The 27,898-nt window shown below is 47.4% G+C and overlaps 1 protein-coding gene across 6 annotated transcripts in view; it reads left to right on the top strand.

Moving 5' to 3' along the window:
* pde4ba (phosphodiesterase 4B, cAMP-specific a) overlaps nucleotides 1-22,544 on the top strand; it is a 337,302-nt gene extending 314,758 nt beyond the window's left edge. For 4 of the 6 annotated variants that reach the window (XM_014123403.3, XM_045687797.2, XM_014123404.3 and 1 more), the window contains 7 exons: nucleotides 12,794-12,887; nucleotides 15,647-15,933; nucleotides 16,200-16,364; nucleotides 17,925-18,024; nucleotides 18,171-18,448; nucleotides 18,667-18,849; nucleotides 19,070-22,544. In XM_014123403.3, coding sequence (XP_013978878.1) covers nucleotides 12,794-12,887; nucleotides 15,647-15,933; nucleotides 16,200-16,364; nucleotides 17,925-18,024; nucleotides 18,171-18,448; nucleotides 18,667-18,849; nucleotides 19,070-19,483 — 1,521 coding nt within the window. In that variant the 3' untranslated portion in view covers nucleotides 19,484-22,544. Of the gene's footprint in view, nucleotides 1-61; nucleotides 273-9,606; nucleotides 11,791-12,793; nucleotides 12,888-15,646; nucleotides 15,934-16,199; nucleotides 16,365-17,924; nucleotides 18,025-18,170; nucleotides 18,449-18,666; nucleotides 18,850-19,069 lie in introns of those variants that run through there. The other 2 variants (XM_014123406.3, XM_014123408.3) reach the window with 2 other exon arrangements.
* The last annotated feature ends 5,354 nt before the right edge of the window (nucleotides 22,545-27,898 follow it).

Raw genomic sequence — 27,898 nt, 5'->3', positions numbered from 1 at the left:
TGTGTGCGTCGAGCAGAAACACACTCACGCACACACACCCAGCACCCAACTCAAAGTGAGTCAAGAGAGCTACGGCGTTTCCCAACCCTCCCCACGTCAGAGCCTGAGGCTTGGACCTTACTCATAGTCTCAGTACATACAGACTCTGCTTCCTGCGAGCCCAGACACTCTACAGGACTTAACCCAACCAAGCCGCTCACACACACAAGATGGGAGCCTGCTGCCTGGAAAAGAAAGAGAGAAAGTTAGGAAAACTTAACGGCTGGAGAAAGGTAAAATTATCTTGGATTCGATTGGTTGGAGATTTTTCCTAGTTTGAAGCTTTTAATGCACTTATTTATTTTGGAGAAAAAATCTATTGGCATATTCTTCAAAAGTTATTCAAAAGTAATTTATTGTGGGCACATGGGCAGTTGCTTTGGGGTTTTGCCAATGCTGCATGGTTTACTGAGTTTAGTTTTGTTTTATGCTGCTTCTAAGTCTCTGGAAAATGTATTTGTCTGCCTACAAGTTTTTATAATGATATTTTGTGCATACCTTATGATATTTTGTGCATACCTTATGATATTTTGTACATACTTTATCTGGGATATTTTGTACGATTTTGAGAAGTACACCAAGGTAAATGGATTCAATGCTGGTTCTTTGTCTTGACTTCAGCTGAGTGCACCTCTGTGTAAAGCTGCAACAGTCTAGGATGCTTTGTCTGAGTAAGGCTGTGCCCTGCAGATAGAGTCAAGCCTGTGTGGGTCTCTCAGTTGAGTTTCTGTGCTATTGCTTTGAGAGTGCACTGATGAATTCTAATCAGTTCATTAAATTAGTTCAGTATTATAGAAAGTAGACTTTTTGAAAGTCGTTGAGAGTTGACAGTCTTTTGCGGCAGTTGGTTGAATGTATTTAAGGACATTGCTTTGTTGTTCTTTTCTGGAACTTCTTCCACCATCTCGGTCGGAAAAAGCGGGATGTGTTAAAAGAGAATAACAACTTTTTATTTCCATTAATCTCTGACGCATCTGAAAGTGTCCAAACCAAGTTGTTGAGTTAATGTGTGTCACGTCCTGACCATAGAACGCTTTTATTTTCTATGGTAGAATAGGTCAGGGCGTGACTGGGGGGTTAGTCTAGTTTATTATTTCTATGTGGGGTTCTAGGTTTGTTTTTCTATGTTGGTGATTGTGTATGATTCCCAATTAGAGGCAGCTGGTAATCGTTGTCTCTAATTGGGGATCATACTTAAGTAGCATGTTTTCCACCTGTGGGTTATGGGATATTGTTTATGTGTAGTTGCATTGTCGTCACGTCTCATTTATTCTTTATTGTTTTTGTATTTTGCTTAGTTTCACTTTCTAATAAATTATGTGGAACGCTACTCACAGCCTTAGTCCGATCATTCCAACGAATGTGACAGAATATCCCATCAAACCAGGACCAAGCAGCGTGACCAGGAGGAGCAGGGATCCTGGGCACGGGAGAGAAGAGAGTGGAGGACTTCCTGGATGTGGGAGGAGATCATGGCAGGAGACAAGAGCCTGCCATGGAAGCAGGCGGAGGCAACGAAGGAGGATCAACGACGACTCCGGGGTTCGCAACCACGACGGAAGCCCGAGAGACAGCCCGAAAAAGTTTTTGTGGGGGCACATGGAGTGGTCGGCGAAGCCGAGGGGCGAGTTTGAGAGCGAAGGGGAATATTGGGAGAGACTGAGCGAGGAGTATTGTGGGATAGTTGAGGGGAGTGATGAGGTAGAGTGGATGGTTTGGTGTCTGGAGCAAGACAGTCGCCATGAGGAGCGTGGGACCAGTCAGGCACCATGTTTTGCGGAGATACGCAATGTGTCTCCAGTGCACATCCACAGCCCGGTGCGTTCTGTGCCAGCTCCTCGTACTTGACGTGCGAAAGTGAGCATCCAACCTGGACGGGTTGTGCCGGCTCAGCGCTCCTGGTTTCCAGTACGTCTCCTCGGTCCAGGATATCCTGCGCCTGCTCTACGCACTGTGTCGCCAGTGTGCCTTCACAGCCCAGTGCGTCCTGTGCCAGCGCACCGCACTTGCCGGGCTAAAGTGAGCATCCAGCCAGGACGGGTTGTGCCAGCTCTACGCTCCTGACCTCCAGTGCGCCTCCACGGTCCAGTATATTCTGCACCGGTTCTACGCACTGTGTCCCCAGTGCGCCTTCACAGCCCAGTGCGTCCTGTGCCAGCTCCCCGCACTTGCCGTGCGAAGATGGTCATCTGTCCAGGACGCGTTGTGCCAGCTCTACGATCCAGACCTCCAGTGTGCCTCCACGGTCCAGTATATCCTGCACAGGCTATACACACCAGGTATCCAGTACGTCTCCACAGCCCGGTACATCCTGTGCCTGCTCCTCGCACTCTCCCTCAAGTACACCTTCCCAGTCAGGTACGTCCTGTGCCTGCTCCTCGCACTCTCCCTGAAGTGCGTGTCCCCAGTCAGGTACGTCCTGTGCCTGCTCCCTGCACTCGCCCTGAAGTGCGTGTCACCAGTCTGGTGCCACCTGTCCCGGCTCCACGCACCAGGCCTCCAGTGTGCCTTTCCAGTCCAGAGCTTCTGGAGACAGTTCCCAGTCCAGAGCTTCCGGTGACAGTACCCAGTCCAGAGCTTCCGGCGACAGTACCCTGTCCAGAGCTTCCGGCGACAGTTCCCAGTCCAGAGCTTTCGGCGACAGTTCCCAGTCCAGAGCTTCCGGCAACAGTTCCCAGTCCAGAGCTTCCGGCGACAGTTCCCAGTCCAGAGCTTCTGGCGACAGTTCCCAGTCCAGAGCTTCCGGCAACGGTCCACAGTCCGGAACCTCCGACAACGGTCCACAGTCCGGAACCTCCAACGACGGTCCACGGTCCGGAACCTCCTGAGACGGCCCACGGTCCGGAACCTCCTGAGATGGCCCGCGGTCCGGAACCTCCTGAGATGGCCCGCGGTCCGGAACCTCTTGAGACGGCCCGCAGTCATGAACCTCCTGAGACGGTCCACGGTCCGGAACCTCCTGAGACGGTCCACGGTCCGGAACCTCCTGCGACGGTTAACGGTCCGGAATCTCCAGCTCCATGGTCGGAGCCTTCCCCTGCGCCAATGCCCAGTCTAAGCACGGTGTCCAGTCCAGCTCCAAGGCCAGAGTCTTCTTCTGCGTTGGTTCCCAGTCCAGGCACAGAGTCCAGTCCCGCTCTATGGCCGGAGCCTTCCCCTGTGCCGATGCCCAGTCTAAGCACGGCGTCCAGTCCAGCTCCAAGGCCAGAGTCTTCTTCTGCGTTGGTGCCCAGTCCAGGCACAGCGTCCAGTCCCGCTCCATGGCCGGAGCCTTCCCCTGCGCCAAAGCCCAGTCTAAGCACGACGTGCAGTCCAGCTCCAAGGCCAGAGTCTTCTTCTGCGTTGGTGCCCAGTCCAGGCACAGCATCCAGTCCCGCTCCATGGCCGGAGCCTTCCCCTACGCCGATGCCCAGTCTAAGCACGGCGTCCAGTCCAGATCCAAGGCCAGAGTCTTCTTCTGTGTTGGTGCCCAGTCCAGGCACAGTGTTCAGCCTGGGTCCATGGCTGGACCCGCAGGATGAGCGGGTTCTTCGGCCCACACCAGAGCCGCCACCAAAGCCGGCGGATCCACGGGAGGAGCGGGTTCTTCGTCCCGCACCAGTGCCGCCTCCGATGCTGGCGGATCCGCAGGATGAGAGGGTTCTTCGTCCTGCACCAGAGCCGCCACCAACACTAGACACCCCCCTAACCCTCCCTTTTGGTTTCAGATTTTGCGGTCAGAGTCCACACCTTTGGGGGGGTACTGTCACGTCCTGACCATAGAAAGCTTTTATTTTCTATGGTAGAGTAGGTCAGGGCGTGACTGGGGGGTTAGTCTAGTTTATTATTTCTATGTGGGGTTCTAGGTTTGTTTTTCTATGTTGGTGATTGTGTATGATTCCCAATTAGAGGCAGCTGGTAATCGGTGTCTCTAATTGGGGATCATACTTAAGTAGCATGTTTTCCACCTGTGGGTTATGGGTTATTGTTTATGTGTAGTTGCATTGTCATTACGTTTCATTTATTCTTTATTGTTTTTGTATTTTGCTTAGTTTCACTTTCTAATAAATTATGTGGAACGCTACTCACGCTGCGCCTTGGTCCAGTCATTCCAACGAACTTGACAATGTGGAAAGTGGCCTGGCTGATACAGTGCATTTGGAAAGTAGATTGATAAGGATTTGTTTTAATGTAATCCATTGTAGTATAAGGCTCTAACGTAACAAAATGTGGAAAAAGTCAAGGGGTCGGAATACTTTCCGAATGCACTGTAAGTGGTGTTTCCATGCCCTGCTGCATTGAGGGAGAGGAGACCGGGGGACAGGGTCTCTGTGCTGCAGTCAGTCAGTCAGCAACCAACACCTTTATTTAAGTTTAGTTATGAATTGAGTTTGCAGTGAAGATTTGGAGCTTCTCCAAGCCATCTCACTCTCATACAAAGGCCTCTTCAAAGACAAAACTAGAATGCTTTTCTTTACTTCACAAAGTTGCAGTTGTGACTTAAGCATCCTGTTGATTTATAGATGGTGCTTAAACATCCTGTTGATTTCTAGGTGGTGCTTAAACATCCTGTTGATTTCTAGGTGGTGCTTAAACATCCTGTTGATTTCTAGGTCGTGCTTAAACATCCTGTTGATTTCTAGATGGTGCTTAAACATCCTGTTGATTTCTAGATGGTGCTTAAACATCCTGTTGATTTTAGGTCATGCTTTCAGGTGATTTGTGTGAAAGAGTTGACATCTATGGTGAGGTGGTATTGAGCACCTAAACGCCTACACATGAAGGCAACGAGGAGAGTGTTAGTGTATCTGACTGATCTCTCTTTCTGGAGGTTTAGATAGAGCTGATCTCTCTCTCTCTCTCTCTCTCTCTAGGTTTAGATAGAGCTGATCTCTCTCTCTCTCTGTAGGTTTAGATAGAGCTGATCTCTCTCTCTCTGTACATTTAGATAGAGCTGATCTCTCTCTGGAGGTTTAGATAGAGCTGATCTCTCTCTAGAGGTTTAGATAGAGCTGATCTCTGAAGGTTTAAATAAAGCTGATCTCTCTGAAGGTTTAGAGCTGATCTCTCTCTCTTTGGAGGATTAGATAGAGCTGATCTCTCTCTCTCTCTCTGTAGGTTTAGATAGAGCTGATCTCTCTCTCTCTATACATTTAGATAGAGCTGATCTCTCTCTCTCTCTCTCTGGAGGTTTAGATAGAGCTGATCTCTCTCTGGAGGTTTAGATAGAGCTGATCTCTCTCTGGAGGTTTAGATAGAGCTGATCTCTCTCTGGAGGTTTAGATAGAGCTGATCTCTCTCTGGAGGTTTAGATAGAGCTGATCTCTCTCTGGAGGTTTAGATAGAGCTGATATCTCTCTGGAGGTTTAGATAGAGCTGATCTCTCTCTGGAGGTTTAGATAGAGCTGATCTCTCTCTGGAGGTTTAGATAGAGCTGATCTCTCTCTGGAGCTTTAGATAGAGCTGATCTCTCTCTGGAGCTTTAGATAGAGCTGATCTCTCTCTGGAGGTTTAGATAGAGCTGATATCTCTCTGGAGGTTTAGATAGAGCTGAACTCTCTCTGGAGGTTTAGAAAGAGCTGATCTCTCTCTGGAGGTTTAGATAGAGCTGATCTCTCTCTGGAGGTTTAGATAGAGATTTAGATAGAGCTGATCTCTCTCTGGAGGTTTAGATAGAGCTGATCTCTCTCTGGAGGTTTAGATAGAGCTGATATCTCTCTGGAGGTTTAGATAGAGCTGATCTCTCTCTGGAGGTTTAGATAGAGCTGATCTCTCTCTGGAGGTTTAGATAGAGCTGATCTCTCTCTGGAGGTTTAGATAGAGCTGATCTCTCTCTGGAGGTTTAGAAAGAGCTGATCTCTCTCTGGAGGTTTAGATAGAGCTGATCTCTCTCTGGAGGTTTAGATAGAGCTGATATCGCTCTGGAGGTTTAGATAGAGCTGATCTCTCTCTGGAGGTTTAGATAGAGCTGATATCTCTCTGGAGGTTTAGATAGAGCTGATCTCTCTCTGGAGGTTTAGATAGAGCTGATCTCTCTCTGGAGGTTTAGATAGCGCTGATCTCTCTCTGGAGGCTTAGATAGAGCTGATCTCTCTCTGGAGGTTTAGATAGAGCTGATCTCTCTCTGGAGGTTTAGAAAGAGCTGATCTCTCTCTGGAGGTTTAGATAGAGCTGATCTCTCTCTGGAGGTTTAGATAGAGCTGATATCGCTCTGGAGGTTTAGATAGAGCTGATCTCTCTCTGGAGGTTTAGATAGAGCTGATCTCTCTCTGGAGGTTTAGATAGCGCTGATCTCTCTCTGGATGCTTAGATAGAGCTGATCTCTCTCTGGAGGTTTAGAAAGAGCTGATCTCTCTCTGGAGGTTTAGATAGAGCTGATCTCTCTCTGGAGGTTTAGATAGAGCTGATCTCTCTCTGGAGGTTTAGATAGAGCTGATATCGCTCTGGAGGTTTAGATAGAGCTGAACTCTCTCTGGAGGTTTAGAAAGAGCTGATCTCTCTCTGGAGGTTAAGATAGAGCTGCCGACCACAACTGAACCCTCTCTGAGGGGAACTGAAACACTGTGTGTCAAAGCGTTGAGTCACTTGCCTTTACTTCTCTTTTCTTTCTTTGTCTCTTTTAGTCTTTAATCAAATATTTTACACTTTCTCTTTTGTCATGCAGTTTCTCAATTCCTCATACTTTCTTATTTGTGAGCTAACGATGGCATACCTATGTATACACACACAGTGCCGTTCGCAGCCAGAGCCGGACTGTAGTGAGTCAGTCAGAGGAAGTGAGAGGTAGTGTGTATCCAGACTCTCTATGGGGTTGGTCTCTATCTGTAAACGTACTGCCCTCATCCCTGAAGAAACATATGTCATGGTCAATCTTACCCCATCATAACCACAGTGTAATGACTGTGTGTCATACGTTTACCAAGGCTGGGGAATCAAGCGCAACTAGATAAGATTACCTGGCACTGAAGTTGTGCGTGCTGAAGTTATATTATTACGGAATATTTGATAAAAACATGGAATTTTACTTTACAAATCCCCCATGTTGAGCAAGTCATATTTTACAGTCTATTCAGCTGCAGCCTGTCTGAGGACATAGCGCCCACTCGTGGTTGGTAGAGGAAATAAAATATAATTTGGAGTTTGGAGGTCCTCAATCAGTGATGTTATTAACTCAAGTCATTTCAAAAGATGCCACAGTACATGGAGGAAAGAGAGAGCCTATCTGCATGTCTGTCTGTCTGTCTGCCGTTGGTGGGGAGAGAGAGAGGGGAGAGAGGGTGGGGAGAGAGGGAGGGGATGGAGGGTGGGGAGAGAGGGAGGGGAGAGAGAAAAGGTTACAAAGTGATAGAGAGAGTGAAAGAACGGAGGGCGGAAAAGCAGAGAGAGAGAGAGAGAGAGCTCCGGTGTCAGAGAGGTGAGCTCCGGTGTCAGAAAGGTGAGCTCTGGTGTCAGAGAGTTGAGCTCCGGTGTCAGAGAGGCGAGCTCCGGTGTCAGAAAGGTGAGCTCCGGTGTCAGAGAGGTGAGCTCCGGTGTCAGAAAGGTGAGCTCCGGTGTCAGAGAGGTGAGCTCCGGTGTCAGAGAGGCGAGCTCCGGTGTCAGAAAGGTGAGCTCCGGTGTCAGAGAGGTGAGCTCCGGTGTCAGAAAGGTGAGCTCCGGTGTCAGAGAGATGAGCTCCGGTGTCAGAAAGGTGAGCTCTGGTGTCAGAGAGTTGAGCTCCGTGTCAGAGAGGCGAGCTCCGGTGTCAGAAAGGTGAGCTCTGGTGTCAGAAAGGTGAGCTCCGGTGTCAGGGAGGTGAGCTCCGGTGTCAGAGAGGTGAGCTCCGGTGTCAGAAAAGTGAGCTCTGTTGTCAGAGAGGTGAGCTCCACAGCAGGAGGTAAATACCCTCCATTCACCTCTGTCTTATCTGAATGAAGCATCAACACTCAACTCATCCAATATTAACATTAAATCTCACTCTCATTCACAGTCAGCTCATAGAGGTTCATTAAGATCACCATGGGTGGAGCATCCCTAAACAGATCAACACTGAAAGAGAGAGGAAGTAGGGAGAGATGCAGTGAGAAGGTAACACACACAGAGGGCTGTAGTGTGTGTATGGGATATGGTGTGTGTGGTACAGAGAGGTGACAAATGCTGTGCAGCAGAGCTGAGTTCTGATGAGAGGAGATTGGATTGTTGTTGGTTGTTGTTTAGCTATAGTGTGTGTGTGTGTGGTGTGTGTGTGTGTGTGTGTGTGTGTGTGTGTGTGTGTGTGTGTGTGTGTGTGTGTGTGTGTGTGTGTGTGTGTGTGTGTGTGTGTGTGTGTGTGTGTGTGTGTGTGTGTGTGTGTGTGTGTGTGTGTGTGTGTGTGTGTGTTAACTCTGCCTGGAGGCTACTGTCTAGCTCCTCCATCACTGGGATATCTCCCGCTGTTATATTTCTCATATTATTTATAATGTCGTTTTATATAAAGAGGGTCTTCTTCTTCTCTTTTAATGTTTTACTCCATTCCTCCACCCTCCTCCCTTTCTTGGTTTGCAGAGGGAGGATAATGTGAAAGTTTTTATCTCTCCCTCATCTTTCCCAACACACGTGTATTCTGCTCGATAGGAGGCTCCTGGTAAAGATTTGTTTCCTACAAACAAGCTCTTATATGAGAACACTCAGTTTCACAATCATGGATATTCCTCTCCATCCTGGATAAAAGTTTCACAATGAGCATTAAGAAACCTTGCTGAGAGGAAATGATAGCTCATAGCTCTATTAACTGATTACCTCCAGTCTCTGTCTCCTACTAGAGCAGGCAGCCCATTGAACATAGGAGAGGGAGAGGGAGAGAGAGAGAGCAGGAGCGAGAGAGAGAGAGAGAGCGCGAGAGAGAGAGAGAGAGAGAGAGAGAGAGAGAGAGAGAGAGAGCAAGAGAGAGAGCGAGAGAGAGAACGAGAGAGAGAGAGAGAGAGAGACTAAAATTAATTATACTGTTAGCAAGTGGCAGCAAAGAGAGAAATGGACTTGTAAGTGACTGAGTGAGGGAGAGGTGGAATGAAAGAGGGAGGAATGCGGGACTAGTGATTTTAACTCAGCAGTGAACCCTGGTGTGTCATGGTGACAGCTGGGCTGCAACACTGGTGTTCAGAGGGGGAAACCTACTCTCACTGAAACTGCCACTAGCCAGCCAGCCTCACCACTCTCCATGGTCACGTGAAGCTGTTGCCATGGTGTTGGGATGTTCTGGTAATTGGCATACACAGACAGAGTGGAGGAGAGAGAGAGAGAGAGAGAGGGAGAGAGAGTGTTGATATCTGATATCAACCCAAATTGGTGAAGGATGCAATTATCTACCAATTTTTCTTCCTCTCGCTCCATCTCTTTGATGTTTTCTCTCGCTCCGTCTCTTTGGTGTTTTCTCTCGCTCTGTCTGGTGTTTTCTCTCGCTCCATCTCTTTGGTGTTTTCTCTCTCCCCGACTGGTGTTTTCTCTCTCCCTGTCTCTGGTGTTTTCTCTCTCCCCGACTCTTTGGTGTTTTCTCTCGTTCCATCTCTTTGGTGTTTTCTCTCGCTCCATCTCTTTGGTGTTTTCTCTCGCTCCATCTCTTTGGTGTTTTCTCTCGCTCCATCTCTTTGGTGTTTTCTCTCGCTCCGTCTCTTTGGTGTTTTCTTTCTCCACGACTCTTTGGTGTTTTCTCTCTCCATGACTCTTTGGTGTTTTCTCTCGCCATGAAAACCTCTAATATTAATATGGGCTGTGGATAATGAACAGCCACTGTGGCTCTGCTGACAAATGTCAGGCAATAGAAAGAGAGGAGGAGGGAGGGAGACAAAAAAAGAAAGAGATGTACAGTATAAGACGTGCCGTTCCTTCTCATTTCTCCCATTACTACTCAGTGACGCACGCTTCTCCCACGATTCTCTCAGTACTCTATTAAAAATGGCTAAATGGCAGCACTAGTCTGTGATCCTCTGGCAGAGAGATCAAAGAGAGAGGCTTTCCTCATCCTTTCCTCTGTCAGGGAGGAGGGAAGTGGGTTATCTGCAGAGGAGAAGAGGGGAAGAGAGGAGAGGAGGATAGAAAAGAGGGAAGGGGGATCTTGTATCTCTGGATCCCATTCCAACCCCTCCCCCACTTCCTGGTTGTGCTGCTGGGGGTTCTCCCCTCCACTCTGCTCCACTTTCCGTCAAATCATGTGTGCTATGTACAGCGTGTTGCTGAGGCTGACAGACTAGAAGTAGGGGAAAAGAGAGAGAGAAAGGAGACGAGAGAGAGTATAGAGAGAGACAGGATGGGAGAGACAGAAAGAGGAGGAAAGAGAGAGAAAGAGAGAGGGAGAGAGAGAGGAGGAGAGAGAGAGAGAGAAAGGGAGAGAGATAGAGCCAAGAGGAAAGGGAGAGAGAGGTAGGAGGAAAGCGAGAGAAAGGGGGAGAGAGGATAGAGAGAGACAGGAGGAAAGAGAGAGAGCCAGAGAAAGAGAGGATAGACAGTGACAGGAGGAAAGAGAAAGAAAGGGAGAGAGCGAGGATAGAGAGACAGGAGGAAAGAGAGAGGATAGAGACAGGAGGAAAGAGAGAGAGGATTGAGAGAGAAAGGGAGAGAGAGAGGATAGAGAGACAGGAGGAAAGAGAGAGAAAGGGAGAGACAAAGCCAGAGAAAGAGAGGATAGACAGAGACAGGAGGAAAGAGAGAGAAAGGGAGAGACAGAGCCAGAGAAAGAGAGGATAGGCAGAGACAGGTGGAAAGAGAAAGAAAGGGAGAGAGAGGATAGAGAGAAACGGAAGGAAAGAGAGAGAATAGACAGGAGGAAAGAGAGAGAGAGGATTGAGAGAGAAGGGGAGAGAGAGAGGATAGAGAGAGAAAAGGAAAGAAGAGAGACTTAGGGAGAGAGAGAGACTTGGAGAGAGAGACTTACAGAGAAATCCAGGGAGAGAGAGAGACTTAGAGAGAGAGAGCCAGGGAGAGAGAGAGAGCCAGGGAGAGAGCCACGGAGAGAGAGCCACGGAGAGAGAGCCAGGGAGAGAGAGAGACTTAGTGAGAGAGCCAGGGAGAGAGAGCCAGGGAGAGAGAGCCAGGGAGTGAAACTTAAAGAGAGAGCCATAGGAGAAAGAGAGAGAGAGAGAGAGAGAGAGAGAGAGAGAGAGAGAGAGAGAGAGGGAGAGAGAGAGAGAGAGAGAGAGAGAAAGAGAGAAGAGAGCTGCAGCAGTTAGAGGGCAGTGGAGTGAGATTAATACAGTGGAGGAACCCCCCTCCAGTCAGATGAGCATCGCAGTGCTTTACCTTTTTTCTCTCCTCCTCTCCATCCCAGTATTTCTTCCCTCCTCCCCTTCTTGTCTATTATTCATCAGTGCTCAGAGCCCCCCTCAACTCCATATCTAGCTCATAGCTCCAGCTGCAGCCCAGTTCTGTGGATCCCCTAGCCTAGGACGGAACCACTAACCCTGACTACAGCTACAGTCTGCTCCCTTCTCCTCTTTGGTATTGGTATTTGGTGTCCTCTTACCTAGACATGGAGAGCCTCACTGAGACTTCTGCTGAGAGAGAGAGCGACCAGCCATCTTTAACTAGCTGTTCTATTAGCCGTTGAGCCAGAAAGCCAAGGGAGCAGAGAAGAGGAGAAAAGAGGAGGATTTTTTTTTAGCACTAAAGGAATCCCGTTCATCTGCCTCTCTCTATTTTACCACGCTGGATTACAGTAGTTCTGCGGCTGTTGCTGCTGGCTCTCTGTCCTATAGGGAGGGGAAAACGGGGTCCAAAATGCCTGAAGCGAACTACCTGCTGTCTGTGTCTTGGGGTTACATTAAGGTGTGTATTGCATTGTTTGCTGACGTAGCTGCTCGGGTAACATGTCATGACATTATATTTACCTTTTGGTTTTGGTGTTTGAGCTGTTATAGTATTTTGGTGATGTTTTGGAGGGTGTAAAACTAAAGCTGTGTGGTTGTGTTCTATGCAGTGTGGTGGTTGCTTGGTCCTAGGTGGTCCGATGTTATGTAGCTGAGCTGAGGCTCCATCTTGGTTGCATCTTTGCAGAACAGAATAGTGCTGTGGATGGGGCTAGGAATGTCTCTTTCTGACACCCAGACAGTGCTGTGGATGGAGCTAGGAATGTCTCTTTCTGACACCCAGACAGTGCTGTGGATGGGGCTAGGAATGTATCTTTCTGACACACAGACAGTGCTGTGGATGGGGCTAGGAATGTCTCTTTCTGACACCCAGACAGTGCTGTGGATGGGGCTAGGAATGTCTCTTTCTGACACCCAGACAGTGCTGTGGATGGGGCTAGGAATGTCTCTTTCTGACACACAGACAGTGCTGTGGATGGGGCTAGGAATGTCTCTTTCTGACACACAGACAGTGCTGTGGATGAGGCTAGGAATGTCTCTTTCTGATACACAGACGGAGCTGTGGATGGGGCTAGGAATGTCTCTTTCTGACACACAGACAGTGTGTGTTGTCTGCATGGTTTTCTCATAGGCTGTATAGTACACTGCAGATCTGCAGGTTTTCTCCTTGCAATATGAACCAGAAACCGTGAATGTGAAAATGACCAGATGGAATCTGCACTGCATAATATTATCCTGGAGGGATTTGATCTGTTGATATGAAAACAATAAAATTGTTATTTTCCAAATCCCTTTTGTACTGATTGTGTGTAATGTTTGTATAAAGCTCGAATGAGCATACAGTGATCATCAGTGACTGTGCTTTTCCACGGTATTCTCCTGCACCATAATGTCTTCCAGGTTTTCCAGTAGTTTCCAGGATGCTGACATTTTCCCCCTCTCCTCTGTATCTTCTTTTCCAGTTCAAGAGAATGTTGAACCGGGAGCTGACACACCTGTCAGAGATGAGTCGCTCTGGGAACCAGGTGTCCGAGTTCATCTCCAACACCTTAATGGGTAAAGACCTGATATCTCTCACACACACACACACACACACACACACACACACACACACACACACACACACACACACACACACACACACACACACACACACACACCCCCCCTCTTTAGGTAAATCCATTGCTTTTGATGTGTGGCTGTTCCCACACACTTCTTATAGACTGCTAAAGATCAATCATACACACACAATCAATTGAACACACTTTCATACACCCACACGTGTACGCAGAAATACACATATCTTATATCTCACACGTGTGTACACAGTATACCGCAGTGTGTGTGTGTGGGATTCTCCCTCCATTTTGTCTGAGTCTGGATGCTTGTTGCGGGGGTGTACTGTAAAACTCTGCACCATTACCTCTTGTTAGTATTCATCCATCACTCCCAAGGCCCATTAAAACGAAACCAGATAGGAAAAGCCTGAAGCTTTGAGGTGGTTGGCTGGCTACACACTTCTTAGTGAGGTGCCTCTGCTGCTGGTTGATTGACAGGTGAGCTTGTTAGGCCACATCAGAGCCAGTGGATAGAGAGAGAGGGGGAGGGGGGGTCCAGTCGTGACTCTCTGTGTGCATCCCAAATGGTACCCTATTCACTTTATAGTGCACTACTGTTGACCAGAACCCTATGGGCTAGCCCTATGGACCCTGGTAAAAGTAGTGCACTACATAGGGAATAGCTAGAAGATGGGGGAGAGATATTGTGATAGGGAGGGGGGAGATGGAGAAAGAGGGAAAGACTGGTATTACACAGTAGAGGTGAGGTGGGGTACGGTGGAACCCCCTCACAGATAACTGAGCCTCCCATTTGGTGACTCATATCCCTTTTAATGTATCTCTGTCTTTCTTCACCCCCATCCCCCCTTCCTCTCTCCATCGCTCCATGCCTGAGGAAGTTAGTGCGTAGATCAGACACAGATGGGAGATGGGAGTTTCTATCACTCTACCGCTCCATAGTTCCCTGTGGGACCGAGCAGTAGGAGTGGTTTGCTGCAGCTGGTTGGCTACACATTAATATGGGAAAGAGATGCAGAGAAAGCATTAGGAATCAGACAGCTGATCGTTTGTCCTGAGCTGACCACTGACCATTGATTGGGATTATATTTATAATTATGTTACAGCAATATCGAGCTCATTGTTTCTTTAGAAAAACAAGGCATGGGGATAATATTGTTGACATTTATGGCTGCCGTTTTCAAGTTTCCCTCTCTACATTTTCCACCCACATTGTTTTTGTATTGTAAGGTCATCCTAGGATGCCTTGTTAGAGAGAGAGTTGAACCCTTTATATGTGAGTGCATCATATTGGGAAGCTCATCCCTGTGGGACTGTGGGTTGGGGATGATGGTGTGTGTGAGGGCCATTCACGTGCAAGGGCTCCTCTCCTCCACAGCTGTTCATTCCACTCATCCCATAACACCCTGGCTGAGCTGGCTCTTTCCGGCTTGCTACCACGGTAACAGCCAGGCATAACTCATTAAGGGAATTTTAAAAGCCCAAATCCACCCACACACTCTCTCTCCATCTCTCTCTTTCTCTCTCTCTCTCTCTTTCTCTCTCTTTCTCTCTCTGGCATTTGGGTTTCACTGAGAGCATATGGAGCAGGCTGGACGTAATTCAGAATTTCAGCAGAATAAACGTAAGAGAGATGGAGATAGATAGAGGAGAGAGAGAGAGAGGGAAGGGAAAGAGAAGGGAAGGAAAAGGGAGGATACCTAGTCAGTTGTACAACTGAATGCATTCAACTGAAATGCGTCTTCCGCATTTAACCCGACCCATGGAGAGGAGAGAGACATGACAGTCTAGTCTGGGCCTCAGGGAATCAAGGTCACATTAACACTCCACCTGCATAGAACATTTTGAATTGGCAAAAACACAGACAGACAGACAGACAGACAGACAGACAGACAGACAGACAGACAGACAGACAGACAGACAGACAGACAGACAGACAGACAGACAGACAGACAGACAGACAGACAGACAGACAGACAGACAGACAGACAGACAGACAGACAGATGTCAAACAATACAGCTTCATCAGCAACACACTCTAACCTTTATGGAGGAAGTGTCTGCTGTGTGCTTATAAAACCAGGTTACCTTTTTCTATTATGTGAGGGTCCTTATAAAACCCATAAAAAATGCATTCTATTTCAATGGCCAAACCAACTGTCCCTTCCATTCATAGAGTTCTGGTCCATTGTGTGTGTAAGGGAATGGGAGAGTGGGTTCAGTGGCATGCCTGAGAAGCTAGTAGACATTGTCTCAGTGGTGATAATGGTGATAATGATGGTGATAATGAATTACTGTGCCAGTTTATTGCTCTTCCCCTGTTTCCCATGCATCACATGTTACAGTGTGCTTAATCACCCATTTTCTATTATGACTGAAGGAGGAGAGAGGGAGAGAGAGGGAGAGAGAGAGAGGGAGAGAGAGAGGGAGAGCGAGAGAGGGAGAGAGAGAGAGGGAGAGAGAGAGAGAGAGAGGGAGCGAGAGGGACAGAGGGAGAGGGAGAGATAGAGGGGTAGAGTGACAGTGGTAATTGAATAACCCTCAGCGGAGAGAGACAGGTTAGTTCAGCTATGAGAGGCCTCACTGTCTACACAGCAGCACAGTTAGTGCTGAGTTCATTGTAATGGCATTACTAAACTGAATGGGCCATCGAACCTTCATCCTCTCTTCTCTCTGTGGTCTGACAAACACAATGGCATGGAGTGTCCTAACCCAAAGAGATGTCCTCTCCCCCCTCAGACAAACAGAACGACATGGACATGCCATCTGTGACGCCCAAGGAGAAGGCTGGTCGGGAGAGGAAGAAGCAGCAGCAGCTGATGACTCAGATCACTGGAGTAAAGAAGATCTCTTATGGACCCTCCCTCTCCAACTCCTCCATCTCACGTTTCGGGGTCAAGACGGACAAGGAGGACATGCTCTCCAAGGAACTGGAGGATCTGAATAAGTGGGGGTTGAACATCTTTACCGTGTCAGAGTACTCCGAACATAGACCTCTCACCTGTATCATGTACACCATCTTCCAGGTAGGTTATAACTGGCTATACACTCCTACACACACACACACATGCACGCCTGCATGCACATATATGCATGCATTGCAGACACACACACACACACACACACACACACACACACACACACACACACACACACACACACACACACACACACACACACACAACACACACACACACACACACACACACACACAAACACACACACACACACACACACACAATATGGTACAGCTGTACATAGGTACTAAGTCATATCCTTGTGTCCCCTGCAGGAGAGAGACCTGTTGAAGACCTTTAAAATCCCGACAGAGACGTTTGTGGCGTACATGATGACCCTGGAGGACCACTACCATGGAGATGTGGCCTACCACAACAGCCTCCACGCGGCAGACGTGGCCCAGTCCACACACATCCTGCTCTCTACACCAGCCCTCGATGTAAGTTACCTAACCCCTAACCCCCACACCAGCCCTTGACCTAAGTTACCAAACCCCTAACCCCAGTCCACACACATCCTGCTCTCTACACCAGTCCTCAACGTAAGTGGCTGACACTAGACTTTTCTTTTCTTCACGTATCCCCCACACTCTACCATTACCTCATCCTTATACCACACCCTACCATTACCTGACCCTTATCCCACACACAACCATTACCTGACCCTTATCCCACACACAACCATTACCTCACCATTATACCACACCCTACCATTACCTCACCCTTATCCCACACCCTACCATTACCTCACCCTTATCCCACACCCTGCCATTACCTGACCCTTATCCCACACACAACCATTACCTCACCATTATACCACACCCTAACATTACCTCACCCTTATACCACACCCTACCATTACCTGACCCTTATCCCACACACAACCATTACCTGACCCTTATCCCACACACAACCATTACCTCACCATTATACCACACCCTACCATTACCTCACCCTTATCCCACACCCTGCCATTACCTGACCCTTATCCCACACACAACCATTACCTCACCATTATACCACACCCTACCATTACCTCACCCTTATACCACACCCTACCATTACCTCACCCTTATACCACACCCTACCATTACCTCACCCTTATACCACACCCTGCCATTACCTGACCCTTATCCCACACACAACCATTACCTCACCCTTATCCCACACCCTACCATTACCTCACCCTTATCTCACACCCAACCATTACCTCACCCTTATCCCACACCCTACCATTACCTCACCCTTACCCCACACCCAACCATTACCTCCCACATTCAGCATTACCTCACCCTTATCCCACACCTTACCAATTCCTCACCCTTATCCCACACCCTACCATTACCTCACCATTATCCCACACCCATCTGAGCTAATAGAACTCCACCTTAGTGCACTGTCCTTACTCTCACCCCAACCCTTGAATCTTATGGTACTGTAAATCTTCCCCAGGGTTTTCAATCGCATTCTCCCTAAGTCATCTTCCCTCAATCTTTAGATGTAAACCAAAAGTTATCCCCTATTCCCCCCTCCCTCCCTCCCTCACCCCATTCTGTTTGTTCTCACAGCTCCATTCTCTGTGGTTCTATATATATATATACAGTGGAACCTCATCCATGACGTAGTCTAACAGCGTGACCTAGCCCTCAGCATGTCACCAGCCGCTCTCCTCCTTTTTTACAGTCACCCCATCCGTCCCTTCATCCCTCCATCATGTTTATAGCCCTGCTCTTACAGCCAGTGTCAAACCGCTATGTATGGGTGCCTATAGAGAGACAGGGACATGGTTAGCATAAGATAGTCATTTCGCTAATATAGGCCAGCACTCATCTGGCTCTGACTAGTGTTTACACTATGTTGGCTGTTAGCGATAGCAACCCTAGCCATGGGAATCAATGGGAGTGGGCTGCACTGGGATTAGCTGTTCCCTGAAGCTGTTCTGTTCTTTGACTGTTTCTCTTGAGAAATTCTTAACCCTGGACCCTCTCTCTCTCACATAGGCGGTTTTCAGCGATCTAGAGATCTTGGCGGCCATCTTTGCTGCAGCAATCCATGATGTGGACCACCCGGGGGTGACCAACCAGTTCCTCATCAATACCAGTGAGTCTTTCTCTTACAAATGTTACTGTTATGTGAATAATGTATATAATAAATATATGAGAATTATCTATAGATACTGTATAGATATCCATATTCATCAACTGTGTTAAACAAGTGACTGATTTATTGTCTGTTGTCTCCCTCAGACTCTGAGCTAGCCCTGATGTACAACGATGAGTCCGTGTTAGAGAACCACCATCTAGCTGTGGGCTTCAAGCTGCTGCAGGAGGACAACTGTGACATCTTCCAGAGCCTGACCAAGAAGCAGAGGCAGAGCCTGAGGAAGATGGTCATCGAAATGGTTCTGGCCACTGACATGTCCAAGCACATGAGTCTGTTAGCTGACCTGAAGACCATGGTGGAGACCAAGAAGGTGACCAGCTCTGGGGTCCTGCTGCTGGACAACTACACGGACAGAATACAGGTGGGTTTATCTTCATCATCATCATCATCATCTAGACTTAGTAACATGGTTTAGATTGTGGTATGACCTCTGCTCCTTCACTCCATTTTCACCTGTCTCCTTCTGCTCTCTTCTTCAATCCTGTTCATTCATTCTCTAGCCATCTTTCTTCATCTCTCTTTCTCTCCTATCACTCCATATCACTCTCACCTTCTTCTCTCCCTCCCTCTCTCCATCAGGTGCTGAGGAACATGGTTCACTGTGCTGATCTGAGTAACCCTACCAAGTCTCTGGAGCTGTACCGTCAGTGGACCGACCGCATCATGGAGGAGTTCTTCCACCAGGGAGACAGGGAGAGGGAGAGAGGCATGGAGATCAGCCCCATGTATGACAAGCACACTGCCTCAGTAGAGAAAAGCCAGGTATGATACTGGACACACACTTACACACACACTTACACACTTACACACACACACACACACACACACACACACACACACACACACACACACACACACACACACACACACACACACACACACACACACACACACACACACACACACACACACACACACACACACACACCTACACACTCCGACTCCTGACTCACCACTGTTCCCTTTCCCTCCCTCTCTCCAGGTGGGTTTCATAGACTACATCGTCCACCCTCTGTGGGAGACGTGGGCTGACCTGGTGCACCCTGACGCTCAGGACATCCTGGACACTCTGGAGGACAACAGGAACTGGTACCAGAGCATGATTCCCCAGAGCCCCTCTCCTCCCTGGGCCACGGAGCAGCGGGAGCAGGGTGGAGGTGAAGGGGGCCAGGCGGGAGACAAGTTCCAGTTTGAACTCACCCTGGAGGAGGAGGACTCTGAGGGTACAGAGAAAGATGAACAGAGCCAGGGGGATGAGGAGGAGGAAGAGGATGTTCTGGGGGAGTCGTCTCGCTCTCCGGTTGACTATTTTGACTGTCAGGACCCCGAGGAATCCATGGAGCCCACGTCATCCATAGCGATAATTACCCACGATGCATCACCCACAGATACTTAATGGGCTCTGCTGCACCGCAATGGTGGTTGGTTTCATGTTTTAAACAGGAGAAATCCTGCAGCTGTGCTTTTTAACAAGCCCACGGGGGTCTTAGTTTGAGCTTGCATGGGGCGTCAGTTTCAACCCCCCCCATCCTTGCACTTGCGTTAGGAGCCGGCAACAGAGGGACAGTTTCAGTGGGGCGGCTACGGAGTTCTCAGGAAAAATGCTGCAAACATTTTGGGCCTGAAGGACGGAAAGGCCTCTGAGGAAATTAAATGAAGGACTTGGGCCAATATGGGAAATGGTTGTTTTTCCATCCCGACTGGCATCTGAAATGTCGATACTACTACTGAGAGAAGTTTTGTACCTTGTGACTTTTTTACTGAAATGGGATGTCATGAGGTAGCTTATGAACTACTGATTGATGGACATGAGTTTATATAGAGAGAAAAAATATGTTCACTTTTTTCTTGTATCAGTTGTCAGAGGACTTTTGTGTGCCTTTTTACTATTATCTTTTGAATATTTTTTTTTAATTTATTGAACACACTTTAGTATGAATGTTTTTTTGTTTCGTTTTTTCGAAAGCTCAAGAGCAAAATCCTTTTATATCTCAGACAAAGAGAACAGTCTTCCTACTAGTATTGGGCAATAGAAGAAATCCTCACTAACTTAGACAAACAATTCCTGGACATACTCATCAAATACTAAAAACATGTTTTCCCATAATAAGATATACACATTCTGTCATCTTAATCCATGTACAAAATCTATGTTTCTATATGGAAATTAAATGTACACAATGTACACATTCATGTTACATGTCTAGATTGTCAGACCTCACTGTAGACAAATGGTAGGCAGATAGATGTTCACTGTAACTCCAGAAAACAGTTGGACCCTCATGGATCAAATCCTGATATCGTTCAGACTCCAAACAAATGTCAACATCATAGACAGAAATAGCACTTGGCAGCCAAAGCAAAGTTTCTTATCACATGCAGTTGGAAGGCTGTTTCCAGCTTCCTCTCGAGGTATCCTGCTGTCGTCTATTAATCCTACTAGACCAAAGATTCCAGAACCTAACTGGTTCTGATAATGTAACAATCTATCTAAGGAAGGACCCCCTGTCCCTGTAGAATCAGGACCGGTCCAGATGATGAAAGGTGGCCAGGCGGCTGTATGTCTAGAAGTCAGCTGCACTATAATTATCCACATGGTTTATACAGTTCAGCTATTTATTCATCCACCTAATAAAAGGGCATGAAGTGCTGCTTCTACCCATTGACCTTAATCTTCCCTTCCCACTGACTGTATCACATTTCCTGGCCGGACGGGAAGTTTATCAGGATTTGGTCCGTTAGATTTAATCCTCAGATTAGATTCGGCACGTAGAAACTGTTGAATGTCTGCTGCAAAACCCAAACCTGAGGAGAAAAATACTTATTGTTGAGAACAAGAGGATGATGACCCCACAGTAGTAGGTTATCTAGAGATGATGTGACAGAGACACCAAACCAAAAGGCCCCGGACAGTGTAGTTCACTGTCACTGTGGGTCAGCATTAAGACCGTCAACCCCAGGCAGTCTGCAAGGCAGATTGTCCCTTACAGGCCTCCATGGCTGGTTTTCATGATGGCCTATTCAGCATCTATGACCTATTCTCCATTATTCACTTAGGTTTACTGACATACTCAAAGGTACTTCAACTACCTTATTGTCTATAACCTCACTCACTCCAGCAGGCTTACATGGTAATCGTGTGTGTCGATGAGTGTGTGTGTGTGTGTGTGTGTGTGTGTGTGTGTGTGTGTGTGTGTGTGTGTGTGTGTGTGTGTGTGTGTGTGTGTGTGTGTGCGTGTGTGTGTGTGTGTGTGTGTGAGAGTACGTGTGTGTGTGTGTACGTGTGTGTGTGTGTGTGTGTGTGTGTGTGTGTGTGTGTGTGTGTGTGTGTGTGTGTGTGTGTGTGTGTGTGTGTGTGTGTGTGTGTGTGTGTGTGCGTGCGCGTGCGTGCGTGCGAGTGTGTGTGAGTGTGTGCGTGCGTGCGTGCGTGTGTGTGTGTGTTAGTCTTTGTCACCTATGCTCAACATGACTCCTCTTATTGTCTGTCACTAGAGCTCAAGCTGGTCCTCTGCTGTTTATAACAGTGTATTCATTACATTCAGTTGTACTGTACATAAGAATACTGTTTCAGTCAGTGTAAATCTATTTTAATTTATATGCACTTGCATTACCTGGAAGAGGTGGTGTCTAACATGTACAGGGCTCTGCGTCGGAGTCTTTTTATATCCTCTATTTGTTTTTTTTATATTATATAATAAGTCAATATATATTCGCACAAATGTTTGAGTGCCCTGAGCAGCAGTTAAAGAGACATATTCACAACCTGTAGGTTTACAACGCATAGAGGACATGCTAAACAACAGAGGCCTGGGTATAGCTATGATAAGCTGTGGAGAAGCTTTGATACTGTCGTCTATCACTAGTCCACACCGAGACGTTCTCCTCTCAGCAGCCTGTAGTAGTGACTAATCCATGCTCCTCTGTGCAACATTTTCAATGCAGATTGCTGATTTGGGGTTCAGATCTACTGGTTCGACAGAAGTAAGGAATAACAACAGAAAGACAGACAGAGTGTCTGCTCCTTTACACGTCCTTCCATGCAAAGTAGTTCAAGGGGATTATTGGTGGCATGCTACAATATCTCTGAGCTGAACGTGATGAATCGTTACAAAAATGTGATCTTCTTGTAATTGATCGTGCTATTGTGAACTATTTTGATTTGACCAAAACTTGTTAGCAGTTTCGAAATTCAAATTTGTCACCGGTATAACATTGTTAATCTATGTTAAACATTTTGGTCCGAGTTGTGTCCAAATGGTTAGCCACGCTTGGCACTATCTGCATGAGAAATGTTTTTTTTGGGGTTTTTTTACGTCTTTTGAATACCTACCTAACGCGTTACAGTCGCAGCGGACATATTAAATGTTTCACACAATGTATGGTATAATATTGTATATTGTGTTAAAATATCAGAAAATACTTTTTCTATGAAGTGATTAAAAAACAAAGCATGAATATCTCTGTCTCTGTGTCCTTATTTCACAGTGCTAGCAGCAGCTCAACCATCACACAGGATCTGTTTTAATGTGGCGAGACAAGCACTCACTGTGACATCCCCCCTAACAGACAGTCTGGTCCTAACATGACATAAGGCCCACAGTGACACACTAGCTGTAGGAAACCAGGCACTGCTCTTCATTTGCCATGGTCCAAAGATGTGTAGAGTTTTATTGGTAGAGACTGTCTCAGTTTTCTTCATTTGCCATGGTCCAAAGATGTGTAGAGTTTTATTGGTAGAGGCTGTCTCAGTTCTCTTCATTTGCCATGGTCCAAAGATGTGTAGAGTTTTATTGGTAGAGGCTGTCTCAGTTCTCTTCATTTGCCATGGTCCAAAGATGTGTAGAGTTTTATTGGTAGAGGCTGTCTCAGTTCTCTTCATTTGCCATGGTCCAAAGATGTGTAGAGTTTTATTGGTAGAGGCTGTCTCAGTTCTCTTCATTTGCCATGGTCCAAAGATGTGTAGAGTTTTATTGGTAGAGGCTGTCTCAGTTCTCTTCATTTGCCATGGTCCAAAGATGTGTAGAGTTTTATTTGTAGAGGCTGTCTCAGTTCTCTTCATTTTCCATGGTCCAAACATGGTCCAAAGATGTGTAGAGTTTTATTGGTAGAGGCTGTCTCAGTTCTCTTCATTTGCCATGGTCCAAAGATGTGTAGAGTTTTATTGGTAGAGGCTGTCTCAGTTCTCTTCATTTGCCATGGTCCAAAGATGTGTAGAGTTTTATTGGTAGAGGCTGTCTCAGTTCTCTTCATTTGCCATGGTCCAAAGATGTGTAGAGTTTTATTGGTAGAGGCTGTCTCAGTTCTCTTCATTTGCCATGGTCCAAAGATGTGTAGAGTTTTATTGGTAGAGGCTGTCTCAGTTCTCTTCATTTGCCATGGTCCAAAGATGTGTAGAGTTTTATTGGTAGAGGCTGTCTCAGTTCTCTTCATTTGCCATGGTCCAAAGATGTGTAGAGTTTTATTTGTAGAGGATGTCTCAGTTCTCTTCATTTGCCATGGTTCAAAGATGTGTAGAGTTTTATTGGTAGAGGCTGTCTCAGTTCTCTTCATTTGCCATGGTCCAAAGATGTGTAGAGTTTTATTGGTAGAGGCTGTCTCAGTTCTCTTCATTTGCCATGGTCCAAAGATGTGTAGAGTTTTATTGGTAGAGGCTGTCTCAGTTCTCTTCATTTGCCATGGTCCAAAGATGTGTAGAGTTTTATTGGTAGAGGCTGTCTCAGTTCTTTTCATTTGCCATGGTTCAAAGATGTGTAGAGTTTTATTGGTAGAGGCTGTCTCAGTTCTCTTCATTTGCCATGGTCCAAAGATGTGTAGAGGTTTATTGGTAGAGGCTGTCTCAGTTCTCTTCATTTGCCATGGTCCAAAGATGTGTAGAGTTTTATTGGTAGAGGCTGTCTCAGTTCTCTTCATTTGCCATGGTCCAAAGATGTGTAGAGTTTTATTGGTAGAGGCTGTCTCAGTTCTCTTCATTTGCCATGGTCCAAAGATGTGTAGAGTTTTATTGGTAGAGGCTGTCTCAGTTCTTTTCATTTGCCATGGTTCAAAGATGTGTAGAGTTTTATTGGTAGAGGCTGTCTCAGTTCTCTTCATTTGCCATGGTCCAAAGATGTGTAGAGGTTTATTGGTAGAGGCTGTCTCAGTTCTCTTCATTTGCCATGGTCCAAAGATGTGTAGAGTTTTATTGGTAGAGGCTGTCTTAGTTCTCTTCATTTGCCATGGTCCAAAGATGTGTAGAGTTGTATTGGTAAAGGCTGTCTCAGTTCTCTTCATTTGCCATGGTCCAAAGATGTGTAGAGTTTTATTTGTAGAGGCTGTCTCAGTTCTCTTCATTTGCCATGGTAAAGATGTGTAGAGTTTTATTGGTAGAGGCTGTCTCAGTTCTCTTCATTTTCCATGGTCCAAAGATGTGTAGAGTTTTATTGGTAGAGGCTGTCTCAGTTCTCTTCATTTGCCATGGTCCAAAGATGTGTAGAGTTTTTTTGGTAGAGGCTGTCTCAGTTCTCTTCATTTGCCATGGTCCAAAGATGTGTAGAGTTTTATTGGTAGAGGCTGTCTCAGTCCTTGAAAGCCTCAGCCTTTCCTCAAGCACTTCAGTTTACACACACACACACACACCACACACACACACACACACACACACACACACACACACACACACACACACACACACACCACACACACACACACACACACACACACACACACACACACACACACACACACACACACCTGACCTCGATCTTTGGATGAATCTTCCAAGAGGATAATCACATCAATGGTCTGTGTTGACAACACTTTCCCATGACCTTGTCTGCCCTCCTACCCTGCCCCATGACCTTGCCGGCTCCCTACCCTGCCTCATGGCCTTGTCTGCCTCCTACCCTTCCCCATGGCCTTGTCTGCCCCCTACCTTACCCCATGGCCTTGTCTGCCCCCCTACTCTGTCCCATGACCTGCCCTACCCCATGGCCTTGTCTGCCCCCCTGCCCTACCCCATGGCTATGTCTGTCCCCCTACCCTACCCTATGGCCTTGTCTGCCCCCCCTACCCTACCCCATGGCCTTGTCTGCCCCACTACTCTGCCCCATGGCCTTGTCTGTCCCCTACCCTACTCTACCCCATGGCCTTGTCTGCCCCATACCCTACCCTGCCACATGACCTTGTCGGCCCTCACCCTACCCTACCCTACCCTACCCCATGGCCTTGTCTGCCCCACTACTCTACCCCATGGCCTTGTCCGCCCCCCTACCCTACCTTACCCCATGGCCTTGTCTGCCCTCTACCCTGCCCAATGACAATGTCTGCCCCCCTACCCTGCCCCATGGCCTTGTCTGCCCCCCAACCCTACCCTGCCCCATTGCCCTGTCTGCCCCCTTCCCTACCCTGCCCCACGGCCTTGTCTGTCCCCCTACCCTACCCCATGGCCTTGTCTGCCCCCCTACCCTATCCTGCCCCATTGCCCTGTCTGCCCCCCCTACCCTACCCTGCCCCATGGCCTTGTCTGTCCCCCTACCCTACCCCATGGCCTTGTCTGTCCCCCTACCCTACCCCATGGCCTTGTCTGTTCCCCCTACCCTACCCCATGGCCTTGTCTGTCCCCCTACCCTACCCCATGGCCTTGTCTGTTTCCCCTACCCTACCCCATGGCCTTGTCTACCCCCCTACCCTACCCCATGGCCTTGTCTACCCCCCTACCCTACCCCATGGCCTCAAATAAAAAATTGATAAAGATACTGATATCTAATTTTATAAATTGAGCTACGCACACGGATGAAGGAAATACTGACATAAAATGTCAGATGTCTCCCTTCACACAGAGAGAGAAGATGTTTACAAAACTTAACAAGACAAAAATACCCAGAATGGTTCCCAGCAGTAGATTGATGTAAAATAGACCATCACCCTTTCCCCAGTGGCCAGAGAAGAACATCTTACAGCTTTTTTTTTTAGCAAGAACAGGAAATGGTGACGAGGATCATGCTTAGATTTCTCCGCTCTCAGTGGGAGTTTTTGGGTGTTGGTGTCTCAGTGGGTTTTTTTGGGTGTTGGTGTCTCAGTGGGAGTCTTTAGGGGTGTGTGTGATTTTTTTGTTGATCATTTATTTTAAGTAATGAGAAACAGGATGAAAAGATCTTATTCAGCTAGCATATATAGCTAGCATATACAATATATATATATATATATGTCAATAGAGTACAGTACTGTACATTCCTTTGACTCTTTATAACTTATTGCCTAAACTTATGCATTTTCTTACACACATGTCCACTTGTATTTTTAGTTTTATGTGCATCAACTGATCATGGTTGGTTTAGTTTTGATCTCCTCCAGATGTGGTGTATGTCTCAGTACCAGCTGGACATCTGCAGAGAGGGTGTATGTTTGTAGTCGGAACATAGTGTTTGACAGTGAGAGTGTGTGTGATTGTGTGTGTGTTTATGTGTGCGTGCATGTGCTTCTGCAGGGTCTTTGACGTCAATGTGGCTCTGAGAGGCCCAAATTAAACCCGATCGTCGTAATTGGTCATGTGCAAAATCCGAAACAGGTGGGTGACAGAGGTCTCGCAGCTGAAGTGTTAGGGGACGCTTGCCCCAAGCAGCAGGTCAGGAGGTTAATCTCTACCCCCCATCTCCCTCTAACCCCCTTCCTCCTCTCTCTGTGGGAGAATCTAAATTGTATGTTTCTCTCTCCTCGCCTCCTTCTCAAAACCCAGTGGAGGAGAAGGTCAAAGTTGAGGGACCTCTGGCGTTCTCCTCCAATGAGTTTTGAGAAGAAGGCGAGGAGAAAGGAGAGAGGGCGAGAGGAATATGCAATTGAGATTATCCCCATGACCTCTTGTAAGGCCCCAGTCCATGCATCATCATAGCTTTATGGTTCTCGGCCATGTTTTAAAGACACTATTGAGGCTGTGGGCCAGCATCATCAAATGCTGCATTCACACATTTTCCTGGTAGAGGGCAATGTGATGCTGATGCTCTTCCTCCTCCTCCTCCTCTTCCCCAATCCTTTTCCTCCTCTTCCTCATCTTTCTCCTCCTTCTCTTCCTGCTCCTTCTCCTCTTGCTCCTCCTTTGTTCTTCTTCCTCATCTTCTTCCTCATCTTCCTCCTACTCCTCCTTCTCGTCCTCCTCTTGCTCCTCTTCCTCCTTCTCTCTCCTCCTCTGCCTCCTCCTTCTTGTCCTCCTCTTCCTCCTCCTCCTTCTATTCCTCCTCCTCCTCCTTCTCTTCTTCCTCTTCCTCCTCCTCTTCCTCCTCTTCCTCCTTCTCTTCCCACTACTCCTCCTTCTCTTCCTCCTCCTCCTCTTCCTCCTCCTCCTTCTTTTCCTCTCCTTCCTCCTCCTCCTTCTCTTCCTCCTTCTTCTCCTCTTCCTTCTCCTCTTCCCCCTCCTCCTTCTATTCCTCCCTCTCCTCCTTCTCTTCTGCCTCCCTCTTCCTCTTCCTCATCCTCATCTTCCTCCTCCTTAATACTACACAATGGGACCCATCTCATCTAAAAAGCTGACTCAAGTTTGCCAAAAAGCACCTGTAAGCACCTGGATGATCATCAAGACTCTTGGAAGAGTGTTCTATGGACAGATGAGTCAAAAGTATAACTATTTGAACCACATGGGTCCCATTATGCCTGGCGAAAACCAAACACTGCATTCCACAGTAAGAGCCTTATACCAACGGTCAAGCATGGTGGTGATAGTGTGATGGTTTGGGATGCTTTGCTGCCTCAGGACCTGGACGACTTGCGTTAATAGAAGGAACCATGAATTCTGCTCTGTATGAGAGAATTCCGTCTGTGAGCTGAAGCTGAAGCGCATCTG

Source organism: Salmo salar, chromosome 10 (assembly GCF_965601325.2).
Source record: "Salmo salar chromosome 10, fSalSal1, whole genome shotgun sequence".
In the NCBI taxonomy this organism is placed as follows: domain Eukaryota; kingdom Metazoa; phylum Chordata; class Actinopteri; order Salmoniformes; family Salmonidae; genus Salmo; species Salmo salar.
Note: the sequence above shows the minus strand (reverse complement) of the source record. Positions and strands in the feature narration are given on the sequence as shown.